This window comes from Megalops cyprinoides, chromosome 12, assembly GCF_013368585.1.
Source record: "Megalops cyprinoides isolate fMegCyp1 chromosome 12, fMegCyp1.pri, whole genome shotgun sequence".
NCBI classification, from domain to species: Eukaryota; Metazoa; Chordata; class Actinopteri; order Elopiformes; family Megalopidae; genus Megalops; species Megalops cyprinoides.
The window spans coordinates 10309572-10336301 of record NC_050594.1 but is presented as its reverse complement, the minus strand read 5'-3'; the positions used below and the strand labels follow the sequence as shown (position 1 = coordinate 10336301).

General features: G+C 50.5%; 1 protein-coding gene across 2 annotated transcripts in view; it reads left to right on the top strand.

The window, feature by feature from the left end:
• LOC118787328 (probable palmitoyltransferase ZDHHC14) overlaps positions 1-26730 on the top strand; it is a 53434-nt gene that overhangs the window by 18619 nt on the left and 8085 nt on the right. For both annotated transcript variants that reach the window (XM_036542850.1, XM_036542849.1), the window contains exons 3-6: positions 11499-11659; positions 23431-23589; positions 24582-24719; positions 26203-26251. In XM_036542850.1, the coding sequence (XP_036398743.1) occupies positions 11499-11659; positions 23431-23589; positions 24582-24719; positions 26203-26251 (507 nt within the window). The remainder of the gene's footprint in view (positions 1-11498; positions 11660-23430; positions 23590-24581; positions 24720-26202; positions 26252-26730) is intronic.

Genomic DNA, 26730 nt, shown 5'->3' with positions numbered 1-26730 from the left:
AGCAGCAGAAATGTCAAACGGAGTGACTTACCAAGCCCTGGCACTAATGTCACCTGAGCTGCTGGCATGTTGGTCCAGATCTATGGAGGTTATAGCTGGCATTTATACACACACGTGCACACACACAGGCGCTCCTGTATTCCCTGGCCCCCGGCGTTTCTCCCCAGACGCCACTCCTGTTTTCCCACGGCTGGGTGCAGGCTGTGGGTGTGGGTGTGGGATCCCCATCACTGTCTGAGCCAATGGGAAGCCATCAGACGCACTGCGCAGACGGCGTCTCGGACAGGGCTTTGGCGGACAGGACTTTGCAGGCATGAAGTGAATGCCTCACTCAGAAACGACTTTACTCCTTATTGGGCAGAAACATGCAGCATTAACAGCAGGACGCCCCCACCCCTCACCCCATCTCATGGCATGGCTCTGACGTCTTTCATTTGAGTTCCCACGTCTGCCACGCGGTGAAATATGACAACGCGCGTCCCGTCACATCCCTGCGTTTCTGTAAAAAAAAAAAAAAAAAGAACGAACGTCTCCTTGATGATGAGAACCGTGGCTTTCGTGTTGAGAAAATCACAGCTTGCATGAATTGCCGCACTGTGCCCAGCCTTTGAAACGCTAATGCTTTTTCTTAATGGTCTAAATTAATTTAATGTGTTTGTCCTTTGTCTCAGATTTCACTTTGGGTTTGAGAATAAACTGCAGGACCGACTGACAGCGTCCACATGCAGACGTGCTGGAGAGTGGAGAAATAAAATGCTCTTTTCCTTGCATACTGCTAACACTCCCTCAAGAAAAATCACTGTAGTCTTCGTTATATCAGTGTGCTATTGCATTTGTTTTCTTCATGAAGATGTATTGCGTATGGACCTTTGTACCACCTGAGCAGTGGTGTGAGTGTAACAGAGAGTAGGGAATGGGAAATTGGAGTCAGCTTTGTATTATGAATTTGTCTCAAGGACAGCCATCCTCAGGTGTCTTCTAGAATTATTTGCTACCAAGATGCATTTATTTTATTTGGATGCTCGTTTTTGTCTACCTCACTTTGTAATGGAGCGACTTCTGTTGCTCCAAGTTCACACAGGTTCACTCTGTTAATAGGTAACTTGGTACTAATTAATAACAGGGTCACTGTCACTGGTTGTTAATTGGTAACATTCAACCGCTTACTGTTAACCACAGACCTGGTAAATGTTTACATTAAGCACACAATTGACAGCTCTTCCATTATAAGGAAAGAGGAAATTCAGTGACATTTGGGGCGCCCAAGGGTTGAGACCTGGATTGCATTCCCAAATCTTCTGGATAAATGGGATTTGTTTTTTGGATTATGGTGGAAAAATCAATGGTACTGAATGACCTAGTGATGTAAGTGGTGTGAATCTTAACAAATATAAGAACTAATCAGACTGCCTTAACTGTAAAATGCACGATCCATGTGAATCAATAGTTTTTTGCATTTTCATGACAGTTTCTTGACATGATGTCCCATTGGCTGGTCCTGTAACTGAGATGTTTATGCTTCTGGGGTTGGAGAGTTCATTAGTTGCATCGTTTCAGCAGTTGCTGTAGGTTCCATCACCGAACACCTAAGCAGCACGGCTGTTTCTTTGTTGCAGTGGAGCGCAGAAAGTGCCGACACCATGTTGTGAGGCACAGTCCCGGGTCACGGGCGCTGGGTTCTGGTTCTGGAAGGGGGAGCAAAGAGGAGCAGTCCCAGCAGGACACGGAAAGCCTCAGAATCCCAGTCCTGCTCGGAGGGGAAAAATGGTTAGCGAATGCCATTCCCGAGTCCAACCGCGAGCTAAACTGTCCTGCCTCCGTAATTGCTTCCATCTTGTTTATTGCTGCAGTTTCAGTATGAAGGCCCGGGCAGGCTCCGGCTCTGGCTCTGGCTCTGGCTCTGGCTCTGTAGGAGACAGGGTGGGGAAAAGGACTGTAATGACTTTTGTCGAAGGAACATCTTCAGATTCCAGTTGCTTCGTTTACCGTTCCATCCCCCCCCCCCCCCCCTTTCCTTCGCCGACAGTTCTCGGCACACTTGTGTGGCTGTTTCCGTGGCAACCACGTTTCTTCCGAAGCACGTGTGTGTGTGTGTGTGTGTGTGTGTGTGTGTGTGTGTGTGTGTGTGTGTGTGTGTGTGTGGGGTGGGGGGGACAGCTTGCATCGCCATGGCAACTCGAGCCTTAAAAATGCCCCAGTTTAATTTTGAGCACTTCGGTGGCGTATCTCGCAGCGGGAAGGCAGCCTCTGCCAGCTATTGTTCCCCGCGATACTCCGCCAAAACCTTTTCACTCCTTAAGGCGCGCCTATCAGTTCTGTTACCTGACTGCCAATGCACAGGATTTTAGAAAAATAAAACGCTCGTCCAGAAAATGATCCTGATGGAGTTTAATCTCAGCCCTTTTGTCACAAGCTGCATTTTTTGTTTATTTTCAGGGTTTTTTTTTTTTTTTTTTTGAACATCTGAAATCGTTGATTAGCCATTGATGTGGTTGACACTGACATCTGTAACAGGACCGCGTGTAACTCAAGCGTGGCCCTTAAACCAAAGAACTCAGTCAAACTGCATCTTTGGCTTCCAGTCACCCTCATAGGTTCTTGAGGTTCGGTAAAAGCAAGATGGGACAAATTGAGCCGTGGTCTCGTTTGTTGGCAGATATTTCCAGCTCGGTGTTGAGGTTTTCCGGTGCTTTGTTTGTGTCTCTGTCACTGCGGCTCTCTCTCACAGGAGGAAACCCTGGCTCACATTGTCACCTGAAATAACCTCTTCAGCCACGGCCTCGTCTCAGGCGTCTGTGGCAGTCTGGGGGAATTTATAACCTCAACAACCACAACAACACGAGGTGTACGGGCAACCCAGGAAGTCTTCCAGGAATCTAAGCGCTCTAATTAGCCCAAACATGGCCTTTTCATCGGATCTCATCACGTTAATTTGATTCATACAGGGCAGTCTGACTCAATCGAAGCTGCACAATTATGTACACAAGGAGCCTACCGATCTGAGTAGAGCAAGGGGTTTAACGCAGGGGTGTGTGTGCGTACGTTTTTGCATGTGAGAGTATGCGTGTGTGTTTGCATGTGAGAGTGTGTGTGAGTGCAGGAGTGTCCGAATGAATGTGTGTGTGAGACGTGTGTGTTGAGGCGGCCGTCACGGTTAAACCATTTAAAAGTGTTCAGGTCTGTGTGTTTGCAAGGGGCACGTCTTGGGTTCTCCTGAGTTTCGATACAAGTATTTCACCATCTGCAGTGTTGATCGAGAAATGGCGATGACAGTGCGCAAGCTGAGTCAGGCACAGCTGCGTGTGCATGTCGAACCCAAGTGTTTGTGTGAACACTCTCAGAGTGTGAAGAATCAGGTGCAGCCAGTGTGCTCCACGGTGCGAATTCCCTCTATTAAAGCCATGTTTCTGTGCATAGCTGCAGCTGACTGCCCTCTCGTACATCTGACGCAGTGATGGAGGTCGGTATGATTCACACGTGCCATCTGTTAGTTCATATTCCTGTAAAGAGAAAGTACAAGGCTCTCACTAAATGCCCATCCTCTACGCTTTCTAGTTGAGCTTCCCATTTTCACTCACTCAGTTAACTACTCTTGTCTGACACCTGTTGCTAACAGCGACAGACCAAAAGTCCGTGGTGGAAGGAGTGAGAGTCAGTTCCTGCCCTGTAAGAACTGGCTCTTCCTCCAGGCTAAGCTGGCATCTTATTTAATGAGCCATCCTTTCCCGGACTCTGGACCGCTGCAGCCAAACGCTCCAGGATGTGTCATTCTGCGGCACAGTTTTGGATTCACAGACGTCAGGTAGGGTGAGCTAAGCTGTCAGTCACTTTCCAGTGAGAATGTAAAAGGGACCTGGAAGCCCTTAAAGCTGGCAGTGGAAGACTGGGTCTCTGGGAGAGAGGTTTCATGAGCTCCATAATGGGCAGATCTGCCATTGTCTAGTATTCAATAAAAGAGCTCTGCTCTCCCTAGCAAGAGGCTATGATTGGTTCAAACTAATTCATCAATGATGGTGTGTGATGGCCCCACCCACTTTAGCTTTCAGGAAGCTGCTCTCTGTCTTCATTATATCAGTGTCTCACACAACAAAGTGGTGCATCGTTGTATTCCACAAGCATGGGCTCTCTCTGCAGAGACCAGGGGTAGAACAGGTGCCCTAAATTTGCATCGCAATCTGCCAGGTCTCTCCGTGCCTGGGACAGGGCCGTTTTGAGCATGGCTTTGCCGCTCAGTGAGGCGTTTTTCAGCGTTCGGGGAGAGTTTTGGTCTAACTGCTGTGTTCTGCTTCACTCCAGTCCTCTGCCATTAGTGGCTGCGATTGCAGCGTTTACATGCTGCGGGAGCAGCTGAGCTAAGTGCAGGGGAGATGAGGGGGCAGATTAGCGCGCAGCATCGATTCTGCCATACAGCGACCGTAACGGCACTTTCAGCCTACTTCTGCAGGCTAAATGGACTAGCACAGGGAGATCTTAACTGCCGGCCCCGATTCTAGCTCTTTGCCTGAACTGTGTGTGTGTGTGTGTGTGTGTGTGTGTGTGTGTGTGTGTGTGTGTGTGTGTGTGTGCAGCTCTCTGCTTGTGCATCTCTGTGCCTGTGTGTCTCTCTGCTTGTGCGTGTATGTGCTTACGTGTGTTTGTGCTTTTGTGTGTGTGTGCCTGTTTTTTTTAAGTATGTATGAAGGGAGGCTCAGCCAGGTTCATTTACTAGCAGTGATCCGGAGCCCACAGGGGATGGAGTTGGATAGGTCAGCCAGGGTGTCCTTGTACCGCCACTCTCAGGCAGCCTGCAATTCATTAGGTGCCTGTGAGTTACCGGGATGACATCAGTGGAGTGGCGCTTATCCTCCAATGAGGATACTCCTCTGTAGTGCGCCTTGGAACATGTAGTTTGAAAAATGGGCACATTAGTGTGCCATTGTATTTGGGAATTGTGTTTGTCTCACCTCAGAACTCCTACAGGAGTGCAGTGGATATAATGGCAAAAGGAGCCCAGTGTACAGGGTTGCGCAAAGGGGAAAAACCATTAAAACCCCTGTGTTGGTCAGTGTGTAGCTGTCCTGTTCTGTGGCTGCCTCACTGTTCCGCTGCTGTTTGCCCCCTGCTGCTGCATTCAGAGCCGCCCTCTGCGCAATTTGGCAAATAACAGTTGTGTGTTTTGAAGAACTCTTCTGTCAAGTGCGTTGGATATACAGCTCCTCCTCGGCGCGGGCTCTCTGGCAGGAGACGAAACCCGGCGTGTCCGTCTCCGCGGCGTCGTTTGGCCCGCGTCGTTTCTCCAGCGCCGGTCCGCCTCGACGGCCGTCCTCTCCGCTCGGTGATGTGGAGCTCCGTGGCGGCTTCACATGGTTTCTCTCAGTAGCCCCAGGGGTCAGCTCACTCACTCCTCACTGTCTCACCAGCTTTCTCTGACCTTTAGGCTCCTCCCAGCTGCTGGAGAGAGGGGTGACGGAGGTGAAGGAGAGGAAGAGAGCGAGGGAGTGGTTAACAGGAAGAGAGGCGAGAGAGAGAGGTGGAGGAGGAGATGGCGAGAGAGAGCAGTCAAAAGGAACAAAGAGAGAGGTGGAGCACCAATAGGACATTCAGGAATGATGCTGTATAATCATATAGCATTACCAGCTTCAAAGAAGCTCTTTTTACCTACTTGCCTTATCAAACCATATAATTTGGAGAAAACTATGGTGCTAAAAACAGCCTCAGTTTAATCCCCACATAGTTACATTTTTTACAGTATAGCAGTAATTAGGGGTAGCAGGGCTCATAACCGAAAGGTTGCTGGTTCGATTCCCTGCTGGGGCGCTACCGCTGTACCCTTGGGCAAGGTACTTAACCCAAAATTTTCTCAGTAAATATCCAGCTATGTAAATGGATAACATGCAAAAACTGTAACCTGTATAAGTCGCTCTGGATAAGAGCATCAGCTAAATAATAATAATGTAATGTACTTAGGTCATTTCTCAGATTCGTACCCCTCTTAAGGACTTTCCTGTATGTGAGTAAAGGTGTAAGCTGTTGAATTTTTAGCATTGGCGTGTGGTGGTTTCTTGGATCGGGTGCTTTTAGGATGGCTGTTATCGGTGTGTGTTTGTGGAAGGAGTGATTCTCCCAAGTGGTTCGCAGGCACACCTCGTGTGAACATCTCCCTTTCTCCCCTCTGGCTTTAAATCATTTGCTGGAGATTAACAGATTCATGGCCTCGCTTAGCAGCTGTGTGCCAGGCCTGCCTCAGTCAGGCAGCTTCACCCACTTACCTTACATTACATCACATTGTTGGCATTTAGCAAACGCTCTTATCCAGAGCGACCTGCATATGTTACAATTTACATGTGATCTATTTATAGAGCCGGATATTTACTGAGGTAATTGTGGGTTAAGTACCTTGCCCAAGGGTACAATAGCAGTTCCCCGGGAGGGGGAATCGAACCCGCAAACTTTCAGTTACAAGCCCTGCTCCTTACCACTATGCTACACTGCCGCCGCTTCTGGAGAAACCTGTGCACTCAGATAAGCAGAGCCTCTGCTAACGGAGGGCACCATCTGTCCAAACAATGCGCTGGGTTTACAAGGATCCATCTCCACCAAACTTTACCCTCCGCTGTTTTATTATTGGCATTTGAGGGAAGCCCCGAGTGAGGAGGATTATACAGGAGGCTGCAGATAGCAGCGGATACCTGGCACACCTGGGTCCTGAGGGGGAGGATGCCCTTTCTGGCGTGAGCAGAAGCACTGGCTGGGCCTCCTGTTTACACAGCGTGGGAGGCGGATGGAGCATGCTGGGGTTTCGGGGAGTAGGGGGGGTGGAGGAGTCCTCTCTGCCTCCGTTTATTTTTGGACTGAGGCTTGATTTCTCATTCATTTCGCCTGCTGCGTTTCTCGCTTGGTCCGTCGCACCAAACGGAAAGAACCGGGGCGGTAGATGCGGAAAAGCGTGTGAGAGCAGGCGACGTCCGCGTGCCTACAAATGGAACGGTCTCATTACCGAAGAGATACCTGACCAGGTTCGCGGATGTTTGGGGTGCTGGTGTCTGTGAGTGAGCTGCGTGGAGAAGGAGGCACAGAGGTGATCATTCACAGTAAGGAGAGGGCTAGTAACAAGATGGATGTCATTAATAACATGAGGGTTAGCAAGAAATGCAAGCAACAGGAGTGGCTGTGTTAATAATGGCAGAACAGCGTTAATAACAGGGCAAAGAGCATTAATAACAGAAGTGGCAGTATTAATAGGGGTGACAACATTAATAATGGGGTTGACAGCGTGAATAATGGGAGGACAGCATTAATAACAGGGCGAAGACCATTTATAATAAGAGTGACAATATTAGTAATGGGTGACAGCATTAATAATAGCACAAACTGCATTAATAACAGTGTAATAACAGTGGTAGCATTAACAGGGATGACAGCATTGATAACAGTATTGACAGTGTTAATAATGCTGATGACAGCATTAGTAACAAAGGGGCGGGGCTGTGTTGGGTCAGGGCTGCAGTGAAATGTGGAGTATTTTACAGTCCCACTTCCTGGGATTTTTTTCTCCGGATTATGACCGGTTGCATGGCGAGGTGGGCAGGTCTTTCCCATAATCCAGGCAATGATGGGGGGGACAGGGCCTGTTTGGAAAGGGGGACAGGAGCACAGTCGTGGGGGTGAGAGACCTTTGGAGGCCTAGGGGCAGATGGATACAGCGCAGTTGTGGCTGTTTCCACCACTCTCTTTGTCTTCAGCTTGTGTGTGATTGGTCCCAGCCCCTGGTGTTCCACAGCCCTGTCCTCCTACAGCTCTGAGCTGCGACTGCCCTGCCAGCCTGCCCTCTCTGCCCCATGCTGTCTCTCTCTCTCTCTCTCTCTCTCTCTCTCTCTCTCTCTCTCTCTCTCTCTCTCTCCATCTCTCCAAACCAATCCAAAAGCTCTGTGTGGCATAAGCTCCCATGTGCAGGCAGTAATGGGATTTGCACTAGCTTTGCTTCAGATCTCTTACAGGTTAGGATTATTCCGGTCATTAGAGAGGGTGTCCTGTGGGGCGTTTGGCACAGCTCTCCATGGCCTCCACAGGCCCCCCCCCCTCCATCATAATGAGGCCAGCGCCCCGCGAAGGGTCACCCGCTGACCTGCCCGACTCTGTACCCGCCCCCTCCCCGTCAGCACCGCCCGCGGGACGTTAAAGATCACCCACAGGACACACACCCGCCCACTGCCCCGGCCGGCGGCAGCCCTGCTGATGTAACCGGCTCCATCTGCCAGCAGCCTGACCGTGCAGGAGAAGGAGCCGTATGCAGCGGCTGCTTTGCACTCCACTGCTCTTTATTACCCACAGTCCTTCATGCCGCTCTGACCTTTTCTGCATTTCTTCCTTTCTGCAAGCAACACATCTGAGGGCTGTGAATTTTGCTATTTAAGAATTTTTTGGTGCATAAGTACAAACAAGTGCATTTTTGAGAAGTAAGACATACACAATGATCTGATTTGACTAATTCATTTTTGGTGAACTAATTACAATTAGGTCAGGATAACTGGGAAGTTGATTTAAGAAGTTGCATTAGTTGACACTGTTGCTTATATTTGTCTGCTATCCAGAAGGCGTATACTCTTAAACTGGAAGCCGTCAGCTCCACCACCATATAAACATTAGGTCAATGAAGTCTTTAACTCTTGAGTGAGAATGAAATAAATTCAGCCTGTGTAGGGACTGTGAGCTTTTCTAGTGCATATCTGTCCTGTTTTTAATAGAACAATTTATGAACTTCTGTTTGTTTCCTTCTAAATTGTGTACCACATTACCTCTGTAATGGATTTGTTAGGTGTATGCCCATTGGCCCATCTTGAAGGAGCAGGCTAAAGTGTCTTCCCTCTTGCTGCTATTATTATTATTACTGCTGTTTTGCTGTACTGCTGCTTTTGCTTAATATGGTTTTATTTATACTGCTTTTCAAAACTTGAGCTTAATTTGAATACAATTTTGATATTCATTTAGCTTTTTTCCCCTCAGTTTTTTATGTATTTGTGTACTTGTGTTTCATAAACCTCACAGAATATCAATAAACACGCAACATGTTCCATTACTTGTATATATGCATACCATTGCATTTCCCATCACCCCTCTGATGTTACATATCATCATGCCTGCAGCTCCCCCTTTGAGCGTCTCCCTGAGCTGCAGTTAGTCTTTGTCCTTAGTGCAGCTTGGTTTGCCGTATAACACAGCAGCGCTCGAGCCAAAATGGCACATCTCAATACATGGGGACATATGGCTGGGATTCTAGCCGGCAGGGCCGGAATGGCAGCCCTCCCAAGGTGTTGCTATGCGGAGGGAAGCTTTTCGAGGTAAACCCAGCGTCCGGATTGGATGGGGGTTTTAATGTGGCACAGTGGGAAAGGAAGTGCCCCCCCCCCCCCCCAAGGGCATGGTGACCCTGCTGCCTTTGGCTGACAAGCCCAGATCTGTTTCCGTGGCAACATTCTGCCCACGACGTAAAAGAGCACTAGCTTTTTGGTTCGCTTGATGTTGCCTTTATGCCTTAATCTAAATTAACAACGTTAATGGATCTGTGTGTCGCTTTGCATGTGCAGGGCTTGAGGCCAGAGGTCATGGCTATGGAGCAGAGTGCATTCTACCTGTGGGGACGAATTGAATATCCCCAACAGCGCAGGCGTAGCAGTGGCACAGACAATGTCAGGGTGTGTTCTGGGAAATGTGGGTGACCTGGTTTTTAAAAATGTCATTTTGAATTACATTCAGTGCATTTAGATTGGTAGTGTTGTGGAATTAATTTTTCGTATTTGCCCGACTCCTGGGTTGTTTGCGGTCATTAACTCAGACCAGGTATTCTAAAGATGCGTCAAGCTTTATGTTGTAAGGATGCATCAGTCTAGGCACAGGTGTCCACTGCCAGCCCATCCAGATGGTGTTAAGATCGTGCGGATTTGTGCAGTGGCAGCACCTACTGTGAACCCTGAACAAATATGCTAACTTTGTTGGGTGCTTGTGTCACCTTTCACATGGTAGAACTTGACCTAATCAGGACAAGGTCCAGCTCCTTCAATAAGTAAAGGCACAGGGCAAAGTCAAAGAGGTTTTATCATGGTTTGACCATGTTGTGTAATATTTTGCTTAGTTGTTCTCTTTCAGTAATTGTTCTGTACTTGTTTAGATGTGTGATTTCATGCCCACACCACAGACCAGCACAGTGACAGTGTCTGCTGCCCAGATGACTTTGCAGTTGTTGGCTGTAACGCCCACGCACCCTTGCCCACCCACACTGAAGAACCTTCTGGAAGAGCGCAGAAGGCTGTCTGTGGCCCAAAGTCATATTTTTGTGTTCCATTAAATCTTAATGCAGCGATCAATAACATCACTGCCACACAAGTGCCTCATTAATGGCTGTAATCGTTATTCTTTTCCATTGGAGGCAGCAGTAAGCACACTAATGGAATAATGGAATTTCTCTCTCTCTCTGCGTCTCTCTCCCTCCTTCCTTCTGTTTTAGACTAATATTCCCATCTCCTCTTTCCTAAATCGTACGCTGATATACACGAGTAATCCTTTCAGCCCGCGCTGCCTCATGGGTATTTCAGGGCGGTGACCTTGTGCGAGGCGCTTGTCCGTCCCAGCGAGACGTCAGGTGAAGTTGTGACGCGGGCATTGTGGGGCGGTAGGCGGAGCCTGAGAAAACGTCTCGATCGTGCACGTCTGCCTTGTCCTTTCCAAAACCCCGCCCACGCCGTGTTTCTCCCGGCAGCTGTGGCGGGTGAGGACATGTCCGCGTACACCGGCTAAATCGCCTCTGGCAGTTGGAGAGCACTTTATTTTTTCATGTTGTTAGCGTGATAGCTAAGTCTGTAGTTCTGTTGTTAGCGGTGGTTGTTGTTATAATTCCCAGCTCTGTGAAACGGTCCTTCCTCTGCCTCTCCAGCAGACAGTCACTGTGGGATGCCGAGGCGGTAATGAGCGTGGGAGTTGGGGGGCCGGGTGGTGGGGGGGGGAGCGGAGAGCAAGCTCGTTTATTTCCTCTCTTCAGGAATAGCATGGCCTCTCCCGCCCTTTATCAGCTAATCCAATCAGGGCCCGCAGGGGCGGCGTATGAGAGTAATGTGATTATGCTAATCGGCACCTGCGCAATCAGAAGAGAACTGGATTAAGCCGAATTATCTCGCATTATCTGGAGGAAATCGGCGGCGGCCGGAGGTCACGTGACTGGCTCTGGCCCTCCGGGGAGCTTCGGCTGGGCAGGTTGGGCCGTACCTGCAGGTGCGCCTCAGTGGGATGGCGGTATTTCTCGGCGGTCTAATGCAGGCTCCCCGCTGTGGTTCCGCTAAAAATGCCAGCTGTGCGCTGGAAAACCTGCCTGCAGCATCCACTTGCAACATCATCTGTCCAGCAAATGCTTAATTAGTGGGGCGATTGATTTTATAGAGCTATGCAGCGTGTAGCTGTGTGAAAGGGAAGCTGTGCCGTGTCCGTTTCGGTTTCTCTGTGTTAAAGGGAAACTCTCCTCTCTCCCCCAGCTGTCCGTTCCTGGCCTCCAGCCTCACGCCGGCCGTCCCGGCCATCGGGGGCGTGCTGTTCCTCTTCGTTTTGGGGACGCTGCTCAGAACCAGCTTCAGCGACCCCGGCGTTCTGCCCAGAGCCACGCCCGATGAGGCCGCCGACCTGGAGCGACAGATAGGTAACGTCTCTCACGTCAAACGCTGGTGTAGATCATGACTTTGTACTGTTACCCATATTTGCAGAAGACTGTACCTCTACACATGCAGACATTTTGTAGGGATTCATTGTTGGCAGAAACATCCTCTAATTTGCCATGCCTGCATGGTTAACGATCAAAATGTCTTCGAACATGGTTCAACAAGGAACCCAGGGAAGAAACCCAGGGACAGTGCTTGGTTGATCATAACAAGCATAAGCAGATTATCTTTAAATGTGCGACTGGAGTATGTCCAGCAGAGCGTTTTCCTTGAGTTTCATGCTAAAATGACTCTCTTATGTCACAAGCACAGGTAAGTGCATGTTAGTCATTTTTCAGTAAATTATGCATAACGTTTCAAATAACAATAGCTGCCCTTTCAATGAATAAATAAACAAACACTTCTGTGTGGCTGGTTCCGTCGGATCTTTTGGAAGGTGAAGTGCTCTCTCCTAGCGATCGCAGCCAGAGCTGGGAGCAGGTTTCACCCCTCCCAATTTCACGCAGCCTCTCCTGTGAAATGTCTCCAGGCAGAAACCCCCTCACACCTTTGCTGTGTGTCGAGGCGCTGAGCTCTCTCTCCGCGGTCTGCTGGCTGTGAGTCTGAAACGCAGTCCCTGTCTGTAACCCCAGGGTTTGTTTCCACACCTGTACTGTGCTGAAAGAGCGGTCACTTCGTTTGGCGTTAAGTTGAGGCACGTTTTCAGTTGTTTCTCTCTCCTGCTCTGTAATGTTCAGAGGAACGTGGTGCCTGTGGAAGGAGTCCAGATCCCCCCCCCCCTCTCCTGCCGACCCCCATTCCCGTGCCTGTCATGTGACCCTGTAGACTCATATCACCAGCACCAGGCCTGTTTAAAGGATCTCAGTAGGACTCTCAGGGGGGGCAGGCCAGAGGGCAGAGAGATTGGGGCGTGGGCTTCTAGAAGCAGAGGGTATTTCTGTAGGGAATTCTGCCTGTTTCTGTAAGTATAAAGGTGGATGTGAATGCAGAGAGCAGCTGTCTGAGAGCGTAGCAGGATCGGGACAGAGAGATAACACGCCCTGCTCTCACGACAGAATTAAAAAGACCGTTTTCATTTTCCACACTGATCCAGAGTCAGTCTCCTGCACTTCCTCGTCAGGCCTTTCCAAAAGGCCCAGTTTGACATGATGGCAACCGTGCATGCTGCACTCCTCTCCCTCTCTCCGTCTCTCTCCGTCTCTCTCTCTCTCTCCTTAACACGCTCAGGCGCCGACACATCGGACCCATAATTACTTTCCCCTCGCTTGTCGTTTGCGTGTGCGTCGGATGAGGCTTGCGTACACGTCGGCGTGCAGGTTGCGTGTCGTGACGTGTCCTTGGTGTGTAATTAGGGACACCGCAGTAGCCTGCGATTGTGGGCTGTGTTCTGCTTGCCTGCTGCATATTCCTGTAAACATGCATTACGTAAGGGCAGGGCGTGTGCTGACGGAGCCAGGTACCGAACCCTGAGCGGCGTGGCAGACAGAAGGGGGGGGGGACTCATGGAGGAAAGGTGATGACATGAGAAAGACTTAGCAGGAGATTGCAGTGCTTCCCCCAGGGCCAGACGGGCAAATTAATAGGCATACCTACATCTGCCGACGATGAGAGGTTCTTTACAGATATATAGTATATACACGTACATTCACACACATCTAAATGAGGAATGTCTTAGCTGGAACAAAACTACCAAAAGCATTGCTTTTTATTCTGTCATGTGAGGTAAAACATGTCATGCGTGGAGTAGATTTTCAGGAAGGGCAGATGTGTGCTTCTGTTCGCTGTCTTGCATTCTTAAAGTCGGTGGCTTCGCTTAGGCTGTAAATTGCATGAATTATGTGTTTAATGCTCTTTGCTCATTTTCATGGGAACGTTCTGTAGTACAAGAGTCCAAGTACAACTTTGTATTTTTGGAAAGGCAGCAACAGACTTGGATTGAAATGTGTTCCTTATTTTCTTTATTGTTCTTATGATTGTTTGGGAGCAGAGCACTCAGAGGTATTGAATGACAGATGAGGTCCCCACAGATTTGTGGCATCTGTGAGAATGGCTAAATATAGGCAAGCTCTACAGTTGCACTGGAAGCAGCATGGTGCGCTGTCACCAAAGAGCGCCCCCTGTCTGTCCGCCTCAGCAGTGTGAGAAGGAAGGAAGGAGAGGGACTTGTTTTTTCCAGCCTCTGACTTCTGCCATGTTAATACTCAGTCTCTGTGCAGAAATGAACTGAAGCCAGTCGTGTCGTACTGGATACTGAGTTGGTGTGTGTGCTTGTGTGTTTGTAAAACTTGTGTCTGCGTCGACGTTCTTTTGTGTGTTTGTCTAAGGTGTGCGCCTGTGTGTCTGAGTGTGCTCTGTCAGATTTGTGTCTGTTTAGAGTCCAGGGTCTGTGTGCCTGTGTGTATGTGTGTGTGTGTGTGTGTGTGTGTGTGTGTGTGTGTGTGTGTGTGTGTAGTCGTATGCCCTGGTGCATCGTGGGTAATGCAGCAGGTTTATCTGAGGTCAGCCAGCTGGAGTGTGCGCTGAGGGTGGCCTGTGGCCACGTGGCATTCCCACACACGCTGTCCCCTGTCACCAGCGCCTTCCCCTCTCAGCTCAGGAAGGTCAGGTGGCTCTCAGTGCAGGGCCAGCTGTGGCCTCGGCAGAGACCCTGGGCCATTATTTCACCGCTTGCCTGGGCTCGCTCCTGAGTGTGGCAGAAAGCTGTGCCAGTTTTCAGTAGCGAGGCCTGTTCTTCGTCCCGGTGCTGGTGTTGGCCTGGCCCTGTCGTTCAGCTGCGCTAAGTGGGGCTGCTGTTGGCAGCATCCTTATGAATTAGTAATGATATTTTTGCTCCCAGAGCGCACTGGGTCTCAGGCTTGCCACTCTTTTTGGTTTGTGTGTCTGCAGAATGGATCGGTTATAGGGAATGTGTGCAAACCTGTGCCTGCTGGCAGAGGGTTTAGCATTTAATGATGTCCCAGCGCATAATGTGAAACAGCTGGCCGATGATGTTACTTGGAGTGATGTCACTCCTGATGATGTCACCCTCGCTGTGGCATTCCAGTCACCTGGCATCACCTGATGTGCGATGTGCAGATGATCGCGAGTGTCGCCTGCCGTTGGATGCGCCGCTCTCTGCACCGAACCCAGGCACCGTACGCCGCCGTTTGTTCTGAACCTCGTATGAAAGCAGCGCCTCGTTAGTCCTTGTTCACACAGTCTGAGCACGCCACCTGTTCCCTTACAGAGCTCAGTCCCAAAGGGAATGGCAGCGACGCTGGTTTGCCCAGTTTGGAGCAGGTATCAAGTGCAGCTTGTTTATGCACAATAGCTGTGTTCATGTAGGCCTCGCTCTGCAACAATGCAAGGTCAAAGAGGATAATTTGATGTTTTGTGAAAAGAATCATAAAGCATCGCAAAGCTTCAGAGCTGTGCTCTTTTGATAAAAGAGTCCTTTCTTTCAGCGCTGCACCAGAGACTGTCGTCAGCCCTGGTTCAGTCTTTTGTCCAACATCAGAATCTGGCCACCTGATTGTCCCTCCCCGCTGCTGATTGGAGGCCAAGTTCCTTGTACTCCCTGACCACTTTGTTTTCCCATGTCATCACCATAAGAGAGAATAACAGCGAAATGAGTTCTCACTTCCTGGACAAAAAAGCTGAATAAATAGAATAATTTCATGGTGAATTTTGCAGATTCATGGAAAAGGAAAGAATTCTGAAAGGATGAAGTCTTAAGACTCAAACCAGTTGGTCGACAGACTCCTTATGCATTCATGAATAAGTAGACTGTGTGTAAGTCAGACACATGCATGGCTGGCCGGAGTCTGCCGGAGGAGGGGCCTGCAGTTCTGCACCTCTCCATTGCAATGCAGAACCCCGTCTGGATCAGAAACAGGATGTCTGTTACATCAGCGGGTTTGGAAGAGGGCTTCTGCTAAAGCCCATTAGAAAGTGTAGCAGAAAGGGAGCAGGGTTCCCTCTGGTCAAACGGAACATTCTGTCCGCAGCTGCTGCGGGTGGCAAGTGAAAGGTTCTCTCTGCCTTGCTTTGTTTTCGTATACACACCGAGCGGGTGAATGCTAGGGGTCCCTGCGCATGCAGCACAGGGATTGGCAGATTGTCAGTTGCTGTGATGTTTCGCGAGAACCCAGTTTGACGTATATCTGTTTTTATATTTAGGTCACTTCTAATGCCTGACAGGAAGGATTAAATGTCCACACAAAGTATACCATAGCAGTGCCTGGAGATGGAGGCCTTTTTGGCGTGTTTGTCACCTGATATGTGGTTTATTTATTACGTTTTGGAGTAGAAGGCTGCTGGCTGCACCCCAGGCTCTGGGCAGGGTGGGGGGCAGATGGGAGGGAAACACAAGCCCTACAGCAGGTGTATCATATCCGCCATGGAAAACTGGAGAGGGGGGGGCAGTTCTGCTCATAACCTGAGCTGGTGTAAAGCTGGTTTTCCCCCAACCCTGCCATTGGCTGCCTGCCTCCTCTTCCATTGGGTGGCTGCCTCTGTCTCTCCCAGTGGCAGGAGGAACGGCATTTGACGCTGTCTCTGATTTTTCTGTGGAAACATCAGTGATACTTGAATGACTAAGCTCGCCCCCTCGAGACTTCCACAGGTGTAACACCCTCCCCTTGTCCTGTCTTCCTGTCTCTATTTCTGTACTGACACACACACACTCACTCACTCACTCACTCACTCACTCACTCACTGCTTATGTTTATGGAGTCTTTTCAGCATAAGTAGAGGTCCCCCTTGCCCTCTGCTGCACACATTTTTCAAAGATTTTTGCTAAACGAACAGTGAACATTACAGCCTCCACACATTTTAGTTTCCAAGATCATCTTGTCGTGCAGGCGGGGTAGCGGACTGGGTGGGTGGCAGCGATCGGGGAGTCGGGTTTCTTTTCAACATGAGAAAAAGAGCCTCTCGCCCCTCCGGGCAGCGGGGCCAGCCACTGCGCGTAGTGACTGTGAGTGTGGGCACAGAGCCAGGTCAGGTGCCCCTGTCTGCCAGAGCCTGGGAGAGATGGAGAGGGACAGGGAGAGATGGAGGGAGACAGGGAGAGATGGAGGAGGGGAGGATGGAGGGAGGGAGGTAGGTAGGAATGGACAGAGGCAGGCAGAAATTGAGGGCAGCATGGAGAGATGTATGAAGGGAGGGAAGCAGCAGGAGCACCCTTCCACAGAGGGAGAGGCCAGCAGGGCAGCCTTGCACTGGGGCAGGCGTGTGTGTGGGGGTGGGGCAGCAGAGTGGGTGGGGCAGGCGTGTGTGTGGGGGTGGGGCAGCAGAGTGGGTGGGGCAGGCGTGTGTGTGGGGGTGGGGCAGCAGAGTGGGTGGGGCAGGTGTGTGTGTGGGGGTGGGGCAGCAGAGTGGGTGGGGCAGGCGTGTGTGTGGGGGTGGGGCAGCAGAGTGGGTGGGGCAGCAGAGTGGGTGGGGCAGGTGTGTGTGTGGGGGTGGGGCAGCAGAGTGGGTGGGGCAGGCGTGTGTGTGGGGGTGGGGCAGCAGAGTGGGTGGGGCAGGCGTGTGTGTGGGGGTGGGGCAGCAGAGTGGGTGGGGCAGGCGTGTGTGTGGGGGTGGGGCAGCAGAGTGGGTGGGGCAGGCGTGTGTGTGGGGGTGGGGCAGCAGAGTGGGTGGGGCAGGCGTGTGTGTGGGGGTGGGGCAGCAGAGTGGGTGGGGCAGGCGTGTGTGTGGGGGTCGGGCAGCAGAGTGGGTGGGGCAGGCGTGTGTGTGGGGGTGGGGCAGCAGAGTGGGTGGGGCAGGCGTGTGTGTGGGGGTGGGGCAGCAGAGTGGGTGGGGCAGGCGTGTGTGTGGGGGTGGGGCAGCAGAGTGGGTGGGGCAGTTGCTTGGAACAGTAGAGAGGGGCGGGGTGATGTTCAGTGTAAGCAGGGCTGCGCTCTGCCTTTTTCATAACTCTCCTTGACTTTCATCAATGTGAAAGCAGCAGAACCGTAAAAGTAAAATTCTGAGTAAGAACTGAGGGGGCAGGGGTTGCAGGGAGGTGTGACACAAATTCATTAGATAAGATTAAGGGGGAAACAGCATTGCAGTTCGGTTAAGTAAAGACTTGGGTCTCATTTGAATTTGGATGTTGCCTCGCAGAGTAATCAAATTGAAACAGACTGCATTTTATTTTGTCGTGTTTTATTTCTTTTGTCTGAATGGTGGGTGTTACAGTGATAACCGGAGCAGAAGCGGGTTGTGTGTGTGTGCGTGCTTGAGCTGGCAAAGCCGCTGCACTGTGTTAATCCAGAGACACTGGTGGGAGTTCGGAGCTCCAAACTCCTATCATTTACCCATTGTGCTCTCCCTCTGCTGTGAAGTGCAGTTATTAACTTGCAAAGAGCACTCTGAAGCAGCAACGGCTTCCACATCACTTTCATCCCTCCCTCTCTTTCACGCTCTCTCATTCCCTATGTCTCTCTCTCCACCTCTTTCTGTCCCCCTTTCTCTCTCTCCCTCTCCCGCTCTCTCTCTCCCTCTCCCGCTCTCTCTCTTTCTCTCCCCCCCCTTCTTAGAGAGCAGGGTATTCCTGAATAATCAGTGAAAAATGTCATTAGTGGAAGCTATAAAATCCTTTAGTTTAATGGACAGCAGAAAGTCTGCTTCCATCATAAAATCCTAACTGTGTGGAATGCAGCCAACAAAATCAATTCTCTTTATTTCTCTCTCTCACTCTCACGGTCTCTGTCATATTCTCTCTCTCTCTCTCTCTCTCTCTCTCTGTCTCTCTCTCTCTCCCTCTCTCTCTCTGTCTCTCTCTCTCTCCCTCTCTCTCTCTGTCTCTCTCGCTCTCTCGCTCTCTCGCTCTCTCGCTCTCTCGCTCTCTCTGTCTCTCTCTCTCTCTCTCTCTCTCTCTCTCTCGCTCTCTCGCTCTCTCGCTCTCTCTGTCTTGCTCAAGATTAACACTGCCGTCCATGCGGGACATTGGCTGGCATTTTTGAAGGGGCAGCTCTGCCGGGGACTGTCCCGTCAGGGGTTGTGCTCTGCAGTGCCGGCACACGAGGCGGACCGGTCAGGGTGTGTTGCGAGCGCTGTAGCCCACGTCGTCGTGAGGATCGTCCCCGCGTAGTCGTGTGTGTGGGAGTAAGACAGGCGCTGCTGGCAGATGCTCGCCTGGGAGGCCAGGCAACGCAGCAACCAGAAGCGCCTGTGAACGCTTGTGCGCCGGAATTCTGTGGGCCTTGTTGCCACGGGTAACCACGTAGGGCTTGCTGCAGAATTTATAAAAGGGAAAAGAATAGGGCTACAGACAGCCTTGCGTGGCGCTTACGCCCGGAGAGATTCCTATTTGCTGAGCCCACCTGGATGGGAGGGGCGAAAAGATGCGTATGGGAAACGAACCCCCTCTGACTGTTGTGTTCTGTTGTGCTGGAAGTTGCCATGGATAAGACCGTCTGCTAACTGCAAGTAATGCAATGTGATGTGATGTTATTGCGCTCTAGGTTTGGCCCCTGTTCGCTCGGTGTAAAAGCTGAGAAAATTTCTTTGAAGGAGGCCCTGGTTCTCCCGCCAGCCCTGCAAATGGGGATGGGTTGAGCCACTGGGCTTGGATATGCTGATTGATTTGGTTCATTTTCAGATGAAGAGCTTTCCTTCCATAGAAAGCAAACCTTCACACACACCTCCTGGAAAAAATTCAAACACCAGAGCCATCTCAGAACTATTTATATGCTGATTCCATGTCACAAAAAAGAAAAAGGGTTACCTGTCACCTCAGCAATATTATGTAAACTCAGCAATATTGACCTGTTTCCACTCACTGGCAAAGCGGAACAGAAGGCTCTGTCCTTTAGCACTGGTGATTGAAAGCGCTGTGTGTCTGTGTGTGTGTGTGTCTGTGTGTGTGTCCTTTTACTGTTATGGCCGGCTGCTGTTTAAATTAGCATTTGTATTCACTGCGTGTGCAATAGTATCAATAAAGATCACTGTGGCAGTAAAGATTTTAATTGCCCTAACTGCAAAAGTTAAAACGAATTGATCTGATCGCCCCGCAGCTATAAAATGACCTCGGATGACAAAAGTACCTGTCACTGGGGTGACCTGTCATTTTTATCTTCTGCGTACCTGTGATAAAATGTGTCTGAAGCAGTAGCTGAGAATGAGAGGGAGAAGGACAGCTGACTGACCGGCAGCTGCGCTGGAGGACTAATCAGTCTCCAGTGAGACCTCCGGCCGCCGAGAGGTCGTTATCGTTCCCTGCGTGACCGCGGCTTCAGAGCCAGCGGGGTCAGAGCTCTGCCCATACATCAATGACGGCGCTGTATGAAGCAGAGGGGAGAGTTTGGGTGCGCTCAGCGGAGCCTGCTAATTGTGTCAGCTAATTATGGTAATTAGTTGAAAACCCCTGTTGGAGGGAATTACCGGTCTCTCTCCCTCTCTCTCTTGTGATGGGGTGATGGTGTTGTTTGGTGTGCCCAGCGTGTGGTCTGTCAGAATAATACCCCCCCCCCCCCCCATCTGACCTTCGTTACTCCAGACCTGAGCTCTGTTCTGACCCCCTGCTGAATCACCTTTGCCTTACCCCCTTGAACTGAACCACAGTTTAAGAAATAAAATAATACGAATCCCCCTCACAGACCTCTGTTTGGCAGAGGTGGTATCGATCTTGTTTAGTTCCATTATTTCCTCCTCAAAAAAATATTACAAACGTGAACCCGTAATCTGCGAGGCCTCCCCGCCCACACTGAAAGCGGCACCCACCCCCCTTGACAAACCCAAATCCTGTCAGCCCCATCTTCTGGAACACTCCGCCAGGACGGACGTGGAGCGGGACCAGCGGCGACGCACAGGAAGCCGCCAGACCCGGGCTCCGGCAGACAGGAAGTGTGTCGGGGAGGGGCAGGGCGACCGCCCAGAGGCCCCCTTTGGGGCGCTGTCTCGTCCAGGAAACCAGCGCTGGTCGCGCACAGACAGGAAAAGCGCGTCCTTGTGCGCGGTCGCTCGGATATCCAGGATATTGTTACGTGGTCCTTCTCTGCTCTGTGGCTGTGTTAACAAAGCTGTATTAACCTTCCCTTTCCCTCCCTCTGAGGCCTTTAAGCGTCCTTCTCTCCTCTCTTCTGGAAAGTACTCTCGCTGTCTGCAGTTGCTCTCTCTCGCAGGTTATTATTAGCGTTTCTTGGAGGAAAAGATGGGAGGATAAGCTTGACTGCATGCGTGGGGAGAGTGGTCCAGAGTGTGGTGGAGAAGTGGCAGTAATTGCAGGCGGTAGAAACGCGGTGACTCTCACGAGCGAGCTGCCGGGCGGCTGAGAGACGGGAGAGAGCGGGGCGCGTGACAGTGGCAGGCCCGGGACCGTGACTTTGTGAAGACGCTGACTGCAGGTTTATTTCCGCCGCGGGCTCCGCTATAATTCCGCACCTACCGTGAAAATTTGTGTGAGATGAGCGTCTCCACGGAGACGGGGGCCGGTTGAGGTGAGGCCGCTCCGTACGGGGGTGGGGGCGGTCTGACACTAACGAGGAACGACGCCACTAATCCGATGTGACATCGGTTGGAGACAGGGACCCGGTTTGCCTCTGCAGGGCCCCCGACCGCGCAGGGACACTCTGACGGCGCGCTGACCTTGTGCACTCAGCTCCCGACTCACAGAGCAGGCCGCGTTCTCATGGTTACAGCCACAGATTTCTCACAAGGTGGGAGGGAGTGGTCCTCAGCTGGAGGTGCGAAGAGCCAATTCTTTCTGAGCTTCAGTGATTGTCACCCTTAGACTCCCCTTTATTGGCGAAACGTGATGGGGACTTTATTTCAGTGCTATTTTATCAAGCAGATCTAAAGCTACAGCTCGTCATTATGGGGGTGTGCCAACCTGCCCCACCCGCCCCCCCCCGCCCCCCCCCCGCCCCCCCCACCAATGGTGTCTTCATGCATCGATGATGTTGTGTCGATCCAGTCCAGAGCCACATATCGGTCTCCTGCTCTCTCTCTTTCTGCCACTCTCCCTCTCTCCCTCTCTCCCTCTCCCCCCGTCTCTGCTGGGCAGAAATGATTTCTCTTCACACTCCGGTGTGCGGTGGGAAGATTTTGGCTGACATTGAAGGCACCTCTATTGTCCCACCCTGGGTAGATAGAGCAATCTGGAGGTGTAGCAGAGCCGGCGTGCGCTGCACACCTCATCAACACTCCGCTCCACCAGGCTCCGTCTCCGGCTGATAAACTCACGGATGGATCTGTCTCTGGGAGTAACCTTCTGCACAGTCCTCCAATGATGCCAGCCCTGGAGGAGGTGGTGGACTGCAAGTCAGCAGGTCTTATCCCTGGTTCCCTACAGTAGGAAGAGGGTATAATGAGCCAGGCTGGTTCCAGCTCTACAGTAGGAAAGGGGTATAATGAGCCAGGCTGGTTCCAGCTCTACAGTAGGAAAGGGGTATAATGAGCTAGCCTGCTTCCAGCTCTAGAGTGGAAAGAGGTGCAGTGAGTTAGCCCGGTTCCAGCTCTACAGTGGGAAAGGGGTATAATTGGTTAGCCTGATTCCAGCTCCACAGTGGGGAAAGGGGTTAATAACTGCCTGTGCTTTTGATTTGAACAGATATCATGCATTACGTGTGACGCCATATGTTTCAAAGCAGGGGTTGACCATACTGCCGAGCACAGGAGGCTTTCAGTACTACCCATTTGCAGCTGGCCTTGGTGTTCGTTCATTAGGCCCTGTGTAGCTGCTGAGTGCCTGGGGCGTGCATGAGGGGTGGCTGGGATCATTACCATCACATCTTCCGATGATTAAGCTGATTATCTGTGCTGGCAGTGGGGCTGTGTCTGCGTGAACACTGCTCTCTCCCTGTTCCTCTGATCAGCCAGTTTCTCAGAGTCACTCAGTGTCTGCGTGAACACTGCTCTCTCCCTGTTCCTCTGATCAGCCAGTTTCTCAGAGTCACTCAGTGCCTGCGTGAACACTGCTCTCTCCCTGTTCCTCTGATCAGCCAGTTTCTCAGAGTCACTCAGTGTCTGCGTGAACACTGCTCTCTCCCTGTTCCTCTGATCAGCCAGTTTCTCAGAGTCACTCAGTGTCTGCGTGAACACTGCTCTCTCCCTGTTCCTCTGATCAGCCAGTTTCTCAGAGTCACTCAGTGTCTGCGTGAACACTGCTCTCTCCCTGTTCCTCTGATCAGCCAGTTTCTCAGTCACTCAGTGTCTGCGTGAACACTGCTCTCTCCCTGTTCCTCTGATCAGCCAGTTTCTCAGAGTCACTCAGTGCCTGCGTGAACACTGCTCTCTCCCTGTTCCTCTGATCAGCCAGTTTCTCAGAGTCACTCAGTGCCTGCGTGAACACTGCTCTCTCCCTGTTCCTCTGATCAGCCAGTTTCTCAGAGTCACTCAGTGTCTGCGTGAACACTGCTCTCTCCCTGTTCCTCTGATCAGCCAGTTTCTCAGAGTCACTCAGTGCCCCCCCACCACCTTCTGTCTCCTCCTCCTGTCCTAATTTGCTGTGTTTTGGAAAAACATTATGACTGGCCAGAAAACAGTTAGTTGGACACAGATACTGATCAGAGGAAAGTAGAAGGGGGCGGGGGGGGGGGGGGGGTTTGGACGTGTGCGCTGTGTTTGTGCAGGTGTGTGGCTGTAAGGAGGGCAGGGTGGACGCCACGCCACCCGCAGTGTGCTGGACAAGTCAGCTCGTTTCAGGCAAAGCATGCTGGGAGAACTGGAACTTCATGACACCCGAATTTACTGTGTTCTGGGGGGGGGTTAGTTTGCCCCAAGTGTAAAGAATGAATTGCTTCTGTGAACTGATGTAACCCGTGGTTTTTTTTTTTTTTTTTGACAGACATCGCTAACGGGTCCAGTTCGGGAGGGTACCGGCCACCCCCCAGGACAAAAGAGGTCATCATTAACGGGCAAACAGTCAAACTGAAGTACTGCTTCACCTGCAAGATCTTCAGACCCCCTCGGGCCTCCCACTGCAGCCTCTGTGACAACTGCGTGGGTGAGTGTCTGTGTGTGTGTCTGTGTGTGTGTCTGTGTGTGTGTCTGTGTGTGTGTCTGTGTGTGTCTGTGTGTGTGTGTGTGCGTGTGTGTGCGTGTGTGTGTGTGTGCGCGTGCGCGCGCATGTGTGTGTGTGTGCGTGTGTGTGAGAGTATGTGTGTGAGAGCAAGAGGAAACCACTTAACAAAACCCTAACAATGCAACCTTGATCTTTCCCTTTTTGAAGCTCTCCTGCTTCTCGTTAACTGCTTGAGATTCATTTCAGGGCTTTCGGCCTGGCGTATCTGGAAGCACTTTGTCTGGAATAAAGCGTGGCCGTGCCTCCTGGATAAGTGATGTCCGCTCTCGTGAGGGAGCGCTCACAGATAGACAGCATTGAATACAGTTTTTTATACCTGATTGGAGATTACGTACAGAGGGGCCTCCCAGGGCTCTGCACTGAAAGGAGCTGAAAACCAAAAACCCTCAGAAAGTGTGGTCACTGTGGTGCTCTTTTTGTGGAGGAGAATAGGAATCACTGCCCAGAGAAGATTATACAGATATATTTATTTTATACGTATGTAATTATATTGTGGATGTGGAGCGTTTATGGCAGTTGCTCCATTCAATATCTCACTGGAGCACAGGCTGTGGCATAACAATCCACTGACATATTAGTCCAGAGTGTCTGCAGCTGAAGGAGTTTTTTTTAAATCAAAAATCAATTACAGGTTTTAAAACAGGGTGATTTTTACATGAGGGCAGCAGTGTGGTGTAGTGGAAAGGAACAGGACTTGTAACTGAAAGGTTGTTGGGTCGATGGTATTAGGCACTGCTCCTGTACCCAGGTACCCAGAATTGCCTCACCAATTAATACAGCTGGACTTTTGCTAACATGTAAATCTGCGACCTATGTGAGCCGTTCTGGTAAAAAATCTGCCAAATGACACTAATGTAATGTAATGTAATGTCCTCCCTCCATCTCTCTCTCTCTTTTCCCTCCTCTGTCTACAGAGCGGTTTGACCACCACTGTCCTTGGGTCGGTAACTGCGTGGGGAAGAGGAACTACCGCTTCTTCTACATGTTCATCCTGTCGCTGTCCTTCCTCACCGTCTTCATCTTCGCCTTCGTCATCACACACGTCATCCTAAGTACGTAGCGCCCCCTGCTGGCCAAACATGCAGGTCCCTTTCCAGTTGGAGTTTCCTCCATGGCTCACCTTGTTGGCGATGCTCTCTCTTTCCTTTCTTTCCTTCTCGACCATTTTCAGTAATGTTAAATATTTAATGACCTGTTGCCTGGCTGGGTGGCTCTGCGGAGAAGAAATTATCCACAGTAGAATCCCAATCAATATCGCTGATGTTCACGATGAACTCGCTGTGTCTGCTGACAGTGGAGGAATCATTTGCAGTGTAAATATACCGCTTCTCGTTAGCTTTTCCTGAGGCACTGTTTCCATATCAGATGACATGTCATCAATCCAGAAGAATCAGACATTAGGATTTTGTCAATGGCTTTTACAGCATCCACACGTAACCCAACGATTATTCTGAATGCTGGCAGACTTAGTGATTTGCCAGTGAGAGGAGGCATCTTGACTTTGGCAATTAGCTCAGCTACTAAGGAGCTTCCCCCAACAGCTTGGTCTGAAAATCTTGGACAGAACAAAATGTCAGGCAAGATCAATGTATGAAGAACTTTCAGCCGAAGTTGAAGTGGCGTTAGTTAATGTTTTTGTTAGCTGGGGAGAGTTTACTTGGCACCATAATGTTAGCTTTGCTGGAAAATTTTCCCTGTAAATCAGACATTCTGGTAGGGGGTAACTGCCATTGCTGACCAGTCCATGAGAAGCTGTATGCTGTCACTGTGCTGTCTGCTGCCTGGGGCTTTTTCTCCAGCGGTGGTCCAGGGTCAGGGGTCTCATTTTGTGTTGAAGATGACTGAGGCTGAGTTTGACCCATTACAGACAAATCTAGCCATCTGCACTTATGCCAAAAGCATGAAACATGTTGCCATGGGCAACAGCACAAATCATTATCAGAATACCACTTATCCTTCAGTAGACACAGGAAATAATGTGTACAGTGGCTTTGACACGTAGTGATATTTATAGGCCATAAAAGACTGACATCTCCTCGTTATTTTAACAAAGGACGTTTAAATTCAATACTCCATTTTTCACATGTTAAAACATTTAGTGCTTCATATTTGGTGAAGGGTTTAATAGGCTCAATAGGCTTTTCAAAAATGAGCGAAGATGAGATTCTGCCGCTCACTCGACCATTTGTTACAGCGTAGCAGTGTGCCCCAGCAACCTCTGTACGAGGGGATTACCTTATTAATAAAAGTACACCTGAATTACGGTGTTATTCACACCAGCTAACTAACCATTAGTACAATAAGAGGTCGTGCTGCGCTGCCTTGAACCACCCCAGCCTGGCACCAGGTGTAGTATGCCCCTCTCCAGACCCACTTGTAGGAGGATGCTGGGAAAGCGCTGAAAAGACGGTGGTGATAGTTTAAAGGTGCTTAAGGCCTGACTCCGCACAGGGTGTCACGCTGTGTGTCTGTATAGGTTACGTTGAGTGCGTGTGTGTTTGTGTATGTGGTAGTAACTGTGTGTTTCTCCTACAGGATCTCACCGCTCCGGCTTCCTCAACGCACTCAAAGACAGCCCTGCCAGATATCCTTCCTGTGTTTGTGTGTGCCGTGTGTGTGTGAGTGAGAGTGATTATGCAGGTGTTTGTGTTAAATGGTTAGTTAGGGTTTGTCTGCATACGAGGGCATAGGTGTGTATTTTTGTGAGTGGGAGTTGGCAAGGGAGCTTGGTCGTGTGACCTGACTGGGGACTGGGTGATGTCGCCCGCTAGCTGGGGTCACGTGACCTGAGTGGGGACTGGAGGATGTCATCTGACTAGGTTCTCTACTTTATGTCCCTGCATGCATTGCACTCTCCCCCACCCTCGAGGGGTGTACTCTGAAGGACAAGCGCTGTCACATCCTGTCCCTTCATAGGCAAACCACCAGGCGAATGTTTTAAGGGTTTTTTTTTTTAATAGTTTCAATTTTTTTTTGTTTTTACTGTTCATGGTTCACAGACGCATTGACAGCAGCAGTCAGTGAAGAAGGGCATTAGGACCCTGAAGCAGTTTCCCAGCTAAT